Here is a 13,916-nt window from a genome sequence, read left to right as displayed (position 1 = left end):
GCCACCCTACAGGTGGAGCCACTATGAGATGAGAGAGAGAACGACTACAAATTAGGGAATTAAAACTGGATAAAGGCGGCAACGCTGCACAGCAAACTGTCACTGTCACGTCAACGAATATCAAATATTACGATATCAGCCGAGAATGGTGGACGTGTGCTAAAAAGTTGTGCAGATTTTAGCTCCCCTTTTCCATATATCGTGGTGATTTTCGGTAAAAAATGGGTGACGGTGCCGCTACCAAGTCGAACGTGTCCCAGATAGAGCCGACCATGAAGGGTTGGCTTTTCAAGTGGACAAATTACCTAAAGGGCTACCAGAGACGATGGTTTGTTCTCCAAAATGGCCATTTGTCCTATTACAGGTTTGTTTTTATTTTCTTATTTAAATTAATCGGACGACCTTTGCTTCGTATTTCAACTAGTTCACATAGTTCCTACTGTGTAGTTTATAGTGAAAATCAGTTGTTTCATAACATTTCATTTAATGATAAAACTTTCTGAACTTTGCATATTGTCCCTTTAAAAACAATAATCAACAATAGGTCTGGTTCAAATTTAAACACTTTTTGTTTTGTTGTTAGTAGGCAGAAAGTTTTTATTAAGTGCATTGCTTAACTGAGACAGTTTTTCTGCACCCACAAAAATATTTCAATAATTCAGTTTCTCAATAGTTTGTACATAAAACTTGGTCCAGGAATTTTATTTTCTATATTAGCAAACAAGTATTTTATTAAGCAAAAGTTGACAAACCTTTAAAAGTGAATAGGGGACAAACTGGGAAAAGGTCAATTTTTTTTCATTTTTCTCTGACTGAAGGTCAGGAAAAAGCAGGAATCTGCTGAGTGTAATCTACACTCCAAATTTGAGAAAAACTACAGGTTAGAATGTAAAAATGAACTAAATTTTAAAACTTAACCTTCTATATGTGTCCCTTTTATGGTTGGGTTATAAAGGACCCTATATAATTAGCTGGAAACAATAAAGTATTCTGGGACATTATTTACATTTAGTGGGAGTTAAGATTAATAACGAACATGTGTTCTAGATTAGGTTCATGTTGCTATTATAGCTCCATTAAATTTATGTATTGTAAAAAGGTCATGCAAGTGTAGTATTGTACTAAAATTTTTGGCAAATATTCCAAAAATACCTTTGCCAACAGCAACATGTTATATTTGTATATTCTGTTGTCACCTAAACTAAACTGCTTTAGTTATAAAGTCTTTGCATGTTTGTAGTAGATTTAACTATATATTTTTTTAGTAGTCAAAAATCATGTATTTATAGCCCCAAACACTTAAACAGCCTTCAGTTCATTCATATACACTGTTTCTTTCGCATTGTCTTTTGTTGTGCATTTCCAAATCCTAAAAGTGCCTTTTTGGTGTGTTGTGCAGGGCCGAAAATCACCATGGAATTGCCCCGACGTTGTCCATCAGGCGCCGAAGAAAATTCAAAGGGGGGTAAGTAACATAGTACTGGAAACCAGTCATGGTGTCAGGCCCTGCACAATGATGGCTCTTTTGTTTTGTTTTTTGGGTTGAATGAGCAATTTGGATTTAATTTTAAACTGTTTTGTGCTGATTTTGGTCAAGGTAATCAGTTTCCTTTAAGGCATGCCAATAAAATTTAGCATGTTGTGTTTTTAGATACTTAACTCCTCTTATATTGCACTAAGCAGGTGTCTGTTTATTTCAGATTATGTCGCAATGGGTGAGTATTGTATATTTGCCTGATTATCATGTAGTATCATGTTTGTGTGTGCTTGGTTCTGTCACAGCAAATTGGCAGAAATATCTACCTAGCACGGTTCCTAGTTTGTGATTGATCAAAAGCTGAAAGCTGCTTTTTTGACTAATCACAAACTACCCACTGTGCTGAGATTTACATGTGGATACCATTAAGACTTTTTTTTTATTTTTTACACAGTGAAATTATCAAAATGACTGTAGATAAAATATACTCCAACATAAAGCATGTATTTGCCAGTCAATTGATGGTAAATTTTCGATAATTATCGCGTAGGCAAAAGCTATTTGTAGCTCGTAAGACATCATGTTTAATTCCTACCTGGAATTTTTTTTACATAGAAGGTCACACAGTTATGTCTCATTAATTAGAACAGTATTTGTGTTAGTACAGGACAGTACAAAGTCGAAAAATAACTCTTTTTTGCGATAAACTTACATGCAATTTTTTATTTGCAGAAACCAAGCGGAAATGGCGCACACGTGCCGTGGAAGTATTTCCTTGCACGGTGCCTTGATTTACACGGTAGACCCTTGTACTTTTGTGATTTCGAATGGGGGCACGCAAACTTTTCACATCAAAGCCTCGTCGGAGGTGGAACGACAATCCTGGGTCACAGCCTTGGAGCTGGCCAAAGCCAAGGCCATGTAAGAATGGTTTTTTTACACGAATCACCGGGTATAATTGAGTTAATTAATGCTGCAGACGTAACATGGAATCGGAAGAAGACGAAGTGGAAGCCGAAGAGTCCGGAACTTCCGAAGATCCTGACGTGATGAGAAAATTGGAGAGCGCATTGAATGAACTTCAGGTAGTCAACCTGACTGGTTACTCTGTAACATTTAAGAACAAAACGATTTTGCAGATTTGCGGTGAGCTGTTAGGGAAACACTGGAAAAATTTGGCCAAACCTCTGAGCGAAATTGAGTCGACGCCCGATCCGGACCTGCTCAACAGTAAAGTCAAAGAGGTTTGCGAACGGGCTACTTTGTTTAGGATTTCCAGTAATGCCATGATTAACGTAGGGTTTTGAATCCAGCTTAGTATTAGTTAGTTATTAGTGATGTTTCAGTCGTGCAACGAGTATTTGAAAACAGCTCAAACGCACGGCCATAAACTAGTGAAAATGCTGCAGCATGAGCGCGAACAGCGCCAAAGACTGCAAGAAATGGTGGAAACGTTGGCGGAGCAACATTCTAAGCTAGAACGGGCAGCCAATGCTCATGCTCACAGAGCTGGTAAGTTACTCAGAGAGTATTAACCAATTCAAGGATGATATCAAATATTAAAAGAGATTTGTTTGTGTCAACTGTCACTGTGTTATGCTCACAAATTCATCAGTACTGTTTATAGTTTGTGATTGGTTAAAAAAAGCAGGAAGCTGGACCAATCACAAACTACCCACTATAAGGAGATGATAGCATCATAATTCTGATCAAACTATAGAACAGGTAAAAGTTAGCAGTAGAAGAGAGAAAGAAGTTTAAATAATTAAAATTGACATTACAGAAAGCATTTTTCTTCTAACTTCATTACTTAATCTGAATACAGTGTAATAAAAATAAAAGATAAGCTTTTGCAAAATATACAATCCAGCCCTGAAATTTAGGTTCAATATATCACCTACCAGGTAAGTTGCAGGGCCATAACTACATAATTTCTAAAACCAATCAATTTCAGAAAATGTGTGATTACTTAAAAATGTACAGCCCGGCTCTGTAATTCTTATTCTGTCGACGTGTATTTTAATTCTCGATAACTAATTCAAAAACATTTATTAATGAGTCTCATTGATGCATGATTTTTCAATTGTTGTACTTTAATGAACAATTTTATTAAAAGCAACCAAATACGCTCATAGATCGTTCTATCTTTTTTATTTGTATTAAACTGACAGAAATAGACGCACATTAATCATCAGTGTTGCCAAGTTAAAATATTTAATGGCGGTAAAATAATCAGTCAAAAAACGTCCCTACTTCAAAAATACAGATTTTTTATTATTTCATTAATAATTGTTTTTTAAGCTTTGACATTATTGACAGATATCACGTGGTTTTAAAGGATTATTTAGCTAGGCAGTCACGTGACCATTGTCATGTGACTAATGAAAATGTCTCTAATTTTTGCAACTTTTGAGCATGGTTTGACAGTTTTGACGTTAGTGGCAGTTGTCACGTGATTGTAGAACACCATTTAGCTAGACGGTCACGTGACAATTGTCAAAATAACTATCATAATTCTCAGAAACACGTTTTATATCAAATACTGCAAGAAAACGTTTTTAAGCCCTGATTTTTGCAACTTTAGAGCATGATTTGATAGTTTTGACGTTATTGACAGTTGTCACGTGATTTCAGAAGACTATTTAACTCGTCCATGAAGTGACAATTGTCAAAATAACTATTAAATCTCAGAAAATCGTCTTGTTTCGAAAACCGTGTTAAAATGTAATTCTTGCAAATTCTAGTAAAATTCTGACAATAGTGACAGACATCGCGTGGTTTTAAAGACGGTACGGACGGTAGACCTGGCAACATTGTTAGTGATAATCCGTTCATCCCTCATTTCTGACAGAGCTGTCATTGTCATTATTAACCGGTTAATGTCACTTTCAACGTTGCTTGTGATTGGGGTTTGCAATGCTTTTGCAAAGCCTCATGTGCAATTGACAATTAGTTAATAATTTTCTGTTCGGTTATTAATCGCTTTCATTAATGCACTTCTTGATTAAATTAATACACTTTATTCTGTTATTTTCCATTTAGAACGGTTTGTCACGCAAACGTTACATGTGTCAATGTCAGCTCCGTAAAGCTATAAAACCCACTTGATTACTGTCTCTAAAATTGCCGTAAGTTGTTATTTGACTGTGACACGTCGTGTATAAAATGTCACAGTCAAATTAAAACTTATTTTAGTTAAATATGTCTATGCAATCGGGCCTTACAACCAATAAAGAGTAATTGAGTATTATTTATTAGGGACTTGAATAAACTGTCATCATCAGTTGTTGATTGGACAAAATTAGGTTAGAACTACTATTTGTTTGTTTATTTTTACAGTTTTTTGTAGTTTTTTGATAAAAAATTGCACTAAACTTGTTTTACCCAACATTGACTATTTTCAGTATTTTCTATAACAAAATTATAAATAAGGTAAAATTAATAAATTACAGGCTTGGTACTTTTTCATTTACAATTTGCATTCAACACGCAACAGCTTTTTTTCAAACATCATATCATCAGGTCCTCGTATAAATAGTGCAGCGAAGGTTAACGAGATAATCGATTTCCGACCATTCAGGCTCGCAGCCTCTTTGTTTGATCGACAAACGGGATTTTATTATTTTACGGCATTTTCAATTGCCCTCAATTACCATAAAACCGCGTTTTATTTTTAAGTGTATTTAAACTTGACATTTTTGTTTGAGTTGGCTTCGGTGTCGCTAGGTGGCTCCGCTCAGCCTCGACCCCTCGTATGGCGCTTTCTATTCTATTAATACATAAATTACTGGATGGAATTTACGAACAATGATGATAACGGCACTCGGTATTGGATCTGAATGGTATCGTTTACCAACATGCGAGGAAGGTTTTCGTTGACCTACTGGCAGTAAAAAAGAAAAGTGAAACCCACGTGAGACGTTTGTAAATTGGTTTAGTCAGCTGGGTCGCGTCAAGGTTGTCTTATCTGGTTTTGATTTTTTTTAACAAAGGATTGTCGTTTTAATCGAGTTTGTGGTGTGGAAAGACACTATTTAGTGGTAAAGTGTTTATTAGATATGAAAAATCACCATCACAAACGGCTGTCAAGGACTAGCAATGTAAATAAGAAAAGTAAGCAGTTTTTTGTAATAATTATTATTACAAGTGAATTCAATAGTGTAGTAATCAAAAATGGTTGACCTTGAAAATGTCTAAAAAAAATATTTAATGCTATTTCTGGTTTGGGATTGGTGAAGCTTTTTTGACCAATCACAAACTAGCCAGTGTTGCCAACCCTTAAATGATTTGCCCAGAAGCGTTTAAAAGTTGCCAAATTTCACTACATTTCTTTTACTTTGCAAATCCTTAAATCCTTTTCCCCAGAAACTGAAAATAATATTATTACCTCTAATCAACATGGATTTGCTGATCTCAAAATAAACAGAATTTTGTCGGTGGATTTTACAAAGATTTTTAGTCACAACAAGCGAAAAGCAACTCATAAAGCTATTTAATTTTTCTAAAATGATTTAGAACTGTTGTTTTGCTTTTTAGAGTGGTATTTGACAGTTACCTCGAAAGAAAACAGACGTCACAACTGTCAAAAATCCTGCTCATGGAGCTCTGAAAAACGTTTCATGTGAATTTGAGCTGATTGTATTTGTTTTAAGTTTTTGTCATTTTACAGCTTCATGGAGAAGATTTTGATAATTTCCAAGTTTATGACAGATTGAAATATGCTCAAACTGTCCAATTTACAAATTGTATTTACTATAACAGGTTTCGTAATTGTATTGCTTTGTAGAGTGGTATTTGACAGTTACCACCATTGTGACAGATTTAAAAATGTCCAAAATGAACGCGTTATCTGTCAATACTTAATTTCTGAAGCTATACATTTAACGTAGTTTAACTCTAGTTTAAAAGCTTTTGAAGTGATCGTTTTAGTTTAATAGCTCTATGGATCCGACAACTGTAACAATCTGTTACAGCTCGGTCCAAAACATATTTGTGATTCTAATGAATACAGTTTTCAACATGAAATTTGTCTGGAACGTCGAAGTGAAGCTGTCAAATTTGAAATTGAACAAAATTTAGTTTTAAAATCACGTCACGTGACCCCAAGTAATGCAGTATTGAACTTTGAAATGTTTTGCGGAACGGCAAATTTAAACTGTCAAAATTCAAATTAAATAAAACAGTCAGGTGACCGAGCACGTGACCCTAAAAATTGAACTTACAAATGTGACAGTTTAACCCCTATTTGCACCATCATACTTTTAAGTCAAGCTTAAGTTAAGGGTAGTTCAGACTGTGAAAATACAGGTAAAAAAATCACAAGTCTAAACCTCACTTAAGTTAAGCTCAGCTGCAAGGGTGAAAATGGTGGTAAATGATAAAACAATTGATGTTAAAAAATAGTTAAAATGGTATAGTCACACTCATCATTTGACTTTAAGCAATGTTTTATAGTTTGATGGCTTTATGCACCGCCTTCTTTACAAGAAAGCCTAGAATGTCATTTTAATGGCGGCGTTATCGAATTTTTTTTTGTACACAAACCTATGGAGATGCAGTAGAAAATATGTTTTTTTTTATTTTTTCGTGTAGTTGATTAGAAGTTGTGAGTGAAAAATCAAAGAACGCTTCATTCCTGATCCAGATATGTATAGATATGGCTTTTTATATCCAATAAAGTCCAGCCAAAGCAAGTTTGGTTAGAACCCTTTGTCTTGGAAAGTACAACAAACTAATGTAAAAACTGCTCAATCAAAGAAAATTTGGAAATCCTTGAATCTAGGTAAGCAAAACTGGTAAATGGGTTTTATATTATTACCAAGACCTTTCTTTTAAAATGTAAATGTGCCAATGAAACTTCTAAAAGCTGTCCTGTTTCTTCAGAGTAAACCTTTGTTGCTCTCAAAATGCAGGCGGCCTCAAAATGTAACTCACATAAGTCACATACCAATGTATGTAAGAGGCAATAAGTTTACTGAATGAGAAAGCATATTGTACTTACCACTGAGTACAACACAAGTTGGAGTAAAATCATTCCAGTTCAAAGCTTTCAACCACTGTTGGGTTCGAGCAGGGTCTTTTGGAAAGGACACTTTTGGGCCTTTCTCCAAATTGCTTTTACAATTTGGCAAACAACAAGTGTGACGGCATATTGTAGAGGCAATAGAATTTAAGTTAAAAAACCAACCACAAATTATAGAACAATGAAGGAACAATAACAATAGTGATAACACAATAAAATGAACACAAACTACACTTTCACTAGAACAACAAACATATAAACAACAATATATAATAGCAAACAAAAATTACTTTGGCAAGTAATCCCAAGTCTTGACTTTAAACTTTAAAAATTAATTTAATCATCCAAAAACTCAATTTCCACAATACAAACAAATGCAAACTGTCAATCCCATATTTCGGCCATATTGGAATTTTTGGCATGCACCTTCTTGGCTTTCTTGTACAGAGGGCGGTGCTTTATGGAGTTATATTTGACAGTTACCACCATTGTGACAGATGGAAATACAGGTGTGGTAAATCCAAAACCGACCATAGGAAAACCGTGTAACGGACAGAGAAACGTACATTATTGCATGCGCGGGACTAAAACAGAAAACGAAAAAAAATATCAAGTAGGCCATATTTTCAGCGCGCTGTTGCCAAACTTAATTATGTCGACGGTATTGGAGTGATACTTGGCGTTTGGCAACAGCGCGCTGAAAATATGGCCTACTTGATATTTTTTTCGTTTTTTGTTTTAGTCCCGCGCATGCAATAATGAACGTTTTTCTGTCCGTTACACGGTTTTCCTATGGTCGGTTTTGGATTTACCACACCTGTATATCTACAATAGACAGTTATACGTCACAACTGCCAAGAAACGAAACTATACAATTGGAATTATAAATATTAATAAGATTTACACTGATTGTATTGCATTTAAACAAGTTTTGTGGTATCATAACTTTATAGAGTGGTATTTGACAGTTCCAAGTTTTTGACAGATTGTCCAATTTCTTTTTCTTACCGTGTATATTGACCCAGGTTTCAAAAAATTGTTTTTCCAAATATCCAAATGTGGTTCCACTTCCAGAGGTTGGTAGTTTTTCCCAGACTTGGCAACACTGCGCTGTGCAGCTTATAACCATAAAGAGCAGATTACCGTACTCATTCCTCGTCAATTTAAACTTTCAAAACGACAGTGACAAGTTATGACATATTTAAATTCCAGTTAATTTCTGCGTGTTTTCCGCAGCTAAATTCCTGTTTTTTTTTCGGTAGTATTCCAAAGTCAGGCATTTTTTACATCTGCATTAGATTGTTTTTTTTTTGACAGTTAGCGGTAGTGAAGCGGAAGAAGAAGACGAGAATGAATTCTTCGATGCGGTAGCCGATGGGGGACAAAACTCGAACGCGAACGATCACTTTACTTTGGACATAACGACCAGGACTGGCGTGAGACGAAACAGTTCGGACAGTTCTAGTGAGGCTGAAGAAACTCAAGAAACAAAACAGGTATAGTTTGTTAAAATAGGAGATAGGAAATTTTTCTGTGGTCACCATGTACCTAAAACACCTGCAGATCGAGCATTTTGAGACAAATTACACTTAATCTACAATGACTACTTAGTGCCAACACTTAACCAAGTTCATTCAGGGTCATAAATTTCGTTGGCATGATAAAAAGATAAAATCAAATTAATATTCCAGTGATTCATTCACATTTATTGATAACGTTTTATTCAATTAAGTGGTTCTAGTGAAACACATCTAAAATGAAAGGCAAAAAGTTTTTTAACAATTTGGTAGGCTATAACAACAATTCAATAGACAAATTGAGTTTGTGTTATTTTTCCAGGTTGTTGTGGTCACTGGGGGTAAACACCCAAGCAATCCACCTCAGAGTGATGCTAATAACACTGAAACAACAGTGGCTACCTCCAACCAAGTTGCTAAAAGTAAGTTAATGACTTTTTTAGAATTCTTGAATTTTTCAATGTGGTGTCTTATAGCGGGGAGGCGTAAACGCAGAACTAGAATCCCCGACAAGCCCAACTACCCCCTGAACTTGTGGTCGATAATGAAGAATTGTATCGGGAAGGATTTGTCGAAAATCCCGATGCCGGTTAACTTTAACGAACCGTTGAGCATGTTGCAACGGTTAACTGAGGATTACGAGTATTCGGACATTCTGGACATCGCTGCCAAGTTAGTGTATAAAACGGTACAAAATGGCTGGAGAGTGTATTGTTTTTTTTTTTTTTTTAGGTGTACCGACCCCTGTGAACAGTTGGCCTACGTTGCCGCTTTTACTATTTCATCCTACGCCACCACCTCAAATCGAACAGGCAAGCCCTTCAATCCTTTATTAGGTGAAACCTATGAATGTGATCGAACTGATGATTTAGGTAAGATAACCGTTCGTTTTTACTGTTTTTGGTATGATTTATGTGACTGTAACCAGAATTTAAACGTTTTAGTATTGTGTTTCTAATTGGGGAGTAGATTTAAATTTGCCAGTTAAGTTATGTTAGGCCTAGAGATGGCCCAAGATAAATTTTTTCATGCAGAATTTACGGGAAAAAACTGGAAAAAAATACCGTTTTTTACACTTTAAAACACCTTTTCTAAGTGGAAAATTACATTCAAATCAACGTTGTCAAAGCCAAATTTCTTGATTCAGTCATTTTTGGCAACGTCGAAAAGCTCAAGAAGTTTTTAATTTGTGTGGCTTATAGTCAGATAACACCTGTTATAAGTACTAAAATTCATTCAGCAGTGACATAAAACTATCAGATGCAAAAGACCTTGTATTAACTAGACCTCCTTGTATCAGACCTTGTACCTTGTATTTACACCTCAATAGAACCCAAAATTCGACATTTGTTAGGCTAAGTGACAGCTGTGTTAACTGTCAAAACTCATACAACTGGAATTGCTCAGATTAGTTGCATTTCTTCGATAAATCGTATTGCAAGTTGTATTTATAACTCACACTGACAGCTGTCAAAAATCACACAGCTGCGACGCAAAATTACCAATCCAAAATGGTTCTAAAGTTAGATAAGTCATACTGTATATTGTATTTATAGTTCTATGGATCCAAATTGGACACGTGACGTTAAGTGACGTAAGCATTTAAGTGTTCCTTAGCGTCAGAACTGTCAAATTTGGCTCCATGGAGCTGTAAACACAACTTACAGTGCAATTCTTCAAAGAAACCCATTTGTTTGGCATTTTAAACTTTCAGTTCACCTGGTAAGCGAGTTGTGACCGTTATGACAGCTGTCACGTGACGCAATCAAAGTATCAAAGTGTTTCTTAAGGTCAGAACTGACAAATCTGGATTCATGGAGCTGTAACACAACTTACAGTGCTATTCTCCAAGGAAACACATCTGTTTGGCATTTTAAACTTTCAGTTCACCTGGTGAGTGAGTTTTGACCGTTATGACAGCTGTCACGTGACGCAATCAAAGTATTAAAGCGTTCCTTAAGGTCACAACTGACAAATTTAGCATCATGGTGCAGGAATTACACAACTTACAGTGTAATTCCTCAAATAAGCAACTATTTGCAATTTTATAGTTTCAGGTCACTGGTGAACGGGTTTTGACAGTTATCACGTGACGTAAGAAAAAATCAAAAACGTTTCTTAGTCAGGACTGTCAAATTCCGGTTCTATGTAGCTGTAAAGATTAGTTACAGTATCTACTTGGTATTTTATAATTTCCAAATAGTTCAAATTTTATTGTAGGAATTATTGCTTTGGATATTTTATAATTTTCTTAAATTCTCCTAAAATTCTCGTTGGATTCTTCTCCAAAATTAAATTTCTGAAAACTGTCTATCTCTAGTTTGGCCTTATCATTGACCTACAAAAAGCATAGACCAGTACAAAGATGGAGCATGTTACAGGCCCAGACTTTCGATTTCAAAGACTCGATGCGCGGTGTGCGAATTGTTTACTGGACGGTACACGTGATGACTGTACCCAAATGACAGCGACTGATCACGTGCCTAAATGTTAAAACTCATCGCTTTCTGAATCCGCTCACCTTCAATTTTTATAGTGAAATGAGCCCAGTTGGCTAAATGACAACTTTAATGTACCTGTTTTATTTCTTTCTCTGTCGCTCTGCTTGGCTGACGGTCTGTCAATATAAAAATGAAATGTCAATAGCGTTTGGTCCTCTGTAAGAAGATAAATTCTAAATTAATATTTTAACTCTAGATCTAGATTCAAGTAGGGAAAACGTTGGAGCTCAAAAAACGGAACAGTGTCCCTTCTGATGCCTCTTGTACATCTATTAATATTTTCTTTTTATTTAAAATGTTACCAATCAACTTACTGTTCGGTTATTATAAAGCAGCCATTACGGTTTCCGTTATTTTTAGGTTGGCGATGTTTCAGCGAACAAGTTTCCCATCACCCTCCTATTGTGGCCCAGTTCTGTGAGGGTGAGCAGTGGCACTGTTGGCAAGAGTTCACTATGACCTCGAAATTTCGAGGAAAATATTTGCAAGTATGCTTTTAGTGTCAACATTTACTAGCTGATTGGACTATCTTCGATGTTTTCTCTAGATTATTCCGCTGGGAAGTGCTCAAGTGGACTTTATAAAAAGCGGAAACAAATATTCCTGGAGGAAAGTCACCACTACTGTCCATAACATTATCGTAGGGAAATTGTGGGTAGACCAACACGGTAAGACGTTAATTTTCTCCCAGTTACCGTGAGTGTTAGGGTGTTTTTGTAGGTGATATGGAAATAACCGGTAAAGATTCCGCCGCTGGCATAAACTGTCAATTAAAGTATATTCCATACTCCTATTTCACTAGGGATTCCCAAAGGAGGGTGAAAGGTGTGGTTATGGATAAGGGCAACGTCAAGTGGGTTATAAATGGCACGTGGGACGATCAGGTTTAGTATTTAACGCGCGTTTGTAGGGCGTTTTTAATGGTTTTCTCTAGGTGGAGATTGCCCCTGTTATTGGTAATACGGGCACGCCTTCGAATCCAATTTACCAAACTGGGGATTCGGTGATGGCATGGAAACGTAGGGCGCCGCCCCCAGAATCTGAAAAGTTTTACAATTTTACGTTGCTCGCCGCCCAATTGAACGAGCCGGAAGAAGGGGTGGCACCCACTGACTCTCGATTACGACCTGATCAAAGGTAAGAAGTTCCTCTACTGAACCTAAACTCTAACTGTTGGATAAATTTAAACTTTCAGGTTAATGGAAGATGGTCGTTGGGAGGATGCGAACAAGGAAAAATTGCGAATTGAAGAAAAACAAAGGGCTGTGAGACGGAAACGGGAATCGGACGCTGAAAAAGCGGCGGCAGAAGGTAACAGTACTTTTTTTCTGTGTAAATTCACACTTTACGACATTTTCTCGCCATCAGGTCGACCATACGCACCTTACAAACCGTTATGGTTCGAACAGAAGACGCAAGAAGGTAGCGACGTGATCACTCACATCTACAAGGGTAGTTACTGGGAAACGAAAGAAAGTCAAGATTGGTCACAATGTCCTGACATATTCTAAATCTCTTTTAAAGTTTATAAATAGTGTACATTACGCCTATATCTAGACGAGAAAAGACAGTGAATACGGTAAGTTACAGCTAACGCGGTGTCTGTTCGGGTAAAGGTATATATTTTCATTGTTAACCATGACGACGTTCATGCTTTTATGTATATGGGATAAATTGCTAATAAGTCGATGATAAAAAGACTTCAAACTACTAAATATACTAACTATGTTTTTGTAATTTTAAGCAAAGGCTTAAACCAAACCAAAAAAAAAATGCTTAAAATGTAGTTGAACCCGTTTAGACTGGTTCAGATCGACCGCCAATCGTTGTTACATATTTGTTTTAGCGTCCTCCCTTAGATTTATATTTTTTTTTGTTATTATGGAAATTATACAGAGTGGTACCAGATCATTTTTATTATATTATCTTTGTTTTTAAAGATATAAACTGTTGTTTCTTTGCCTGTCTTCCAAACAGGGCCCTAATTCTTGAACGTAGGCATTTAGTACAGACAACCAGCGCAATGTAATTGAAGTGGCACCCAAAAAGGAAGCCGTTTACGCTTCAAGGGTTTCCTAACGTATTTCGGCAGCTTCAGTTGTAGGTAAACTCTAAGAGATGGCACTAATACAGCTCCTCATTGCAGACATAGTTGCCAACTTTTGCAGTATTTTCTATAATCCGCTTTCTTTTGCTATCCCATCTGAAATGCGTAAGAAGGCTCGATTTTTTCAAATAAATTTGAGTTAAATAAAGTCGCATAACGAATTTCAATAATCAAATTTTTTTTTTTTAAAGTTACTTTTTTAATGTGAAAACGAAATCCTGAAGGTCACGTGACTGTAAATAGCGAAATAATGTTTAAAGGGTCACGTGACCGTTTTTCAGTTTGAAATGAG

The 13,916-nt window shown here is 36.0% G+C and overlaps 1 protein-coding gene across 3 annotated transcripts; it reads left to right on the top strand.

Moving 5' to 3' along the window:
* The first annotated feature begins 118 nt into the window (after positions 1-118).
* Osbp (oxysterol binding protein) lies at positions 119-13,464 on the top strand. Of its 3 annotated transcripts, XM_081976833.1 has the most exons (17): positions 119-364; positions 1,400-1,465; positions 1,701-1,715; positions 2,210-2,398; positions 2,457-2,562; positions 2,617-2,772; positions 2,824-2,989; positions 8,817-8,995; positions 9,339-9,438; positions 9,493-9,688; positions 9,749-9,888; positions 11,878-12,005; positions 12,065-12,185; positions 12,238-12,401; positions 12,452-12,654; positions 12,713-12,828; positions 12,886-13,464. In XM_081976833.1, the coding sequence occupies exons 1-17, from the start codon at positions 222-224 to the stop codon at positions 13,026-13,028; spliced, it is 2,331 nt and encodes a 776-aa protein (XP_081832959.1). In that variant the 5' UTR covers positions 119-221; the 3' UTR covers positions 13,029-13,464. The 3 variants fall into 3 exon arrangements, with proteins under 3 accessions (XP_081832959.1, XP_081832958.1, XP_081832961.1); XM_081976832.1 differs by lacking the exon at positions 1,701-1,715 and having other exon boundaries at positions 9,339-9,688; XM_081976835.1 differs by lacking the exons at positions 1,400-1,465; positions 1,701-1,715 and having other exon boundaries at positions 120-364.
* Positions 13,465-13,916: the final 452 nt, after the last annotated feature.

The sequence above is a fragment of the Ips typographus genome, linkage group LG3, assembly GCF_016097725.1.
Source record: "Ips typographus isolate SLU linkage group LG3, UJ_Ityp_2.0, whole genome shotgun sequence".
Classification (NCBI taxonomy): domain Eukaryota; kingdom Metazoa; phylum Arthropoda; class Insecta; order Coleoptera; family Curculionidae; genus Ips; species Ips typographus.
Note: the sequence above shows the minus strand (reverse complement) of the source record. Positions and strands in the feature narration are given on the sequence as shown.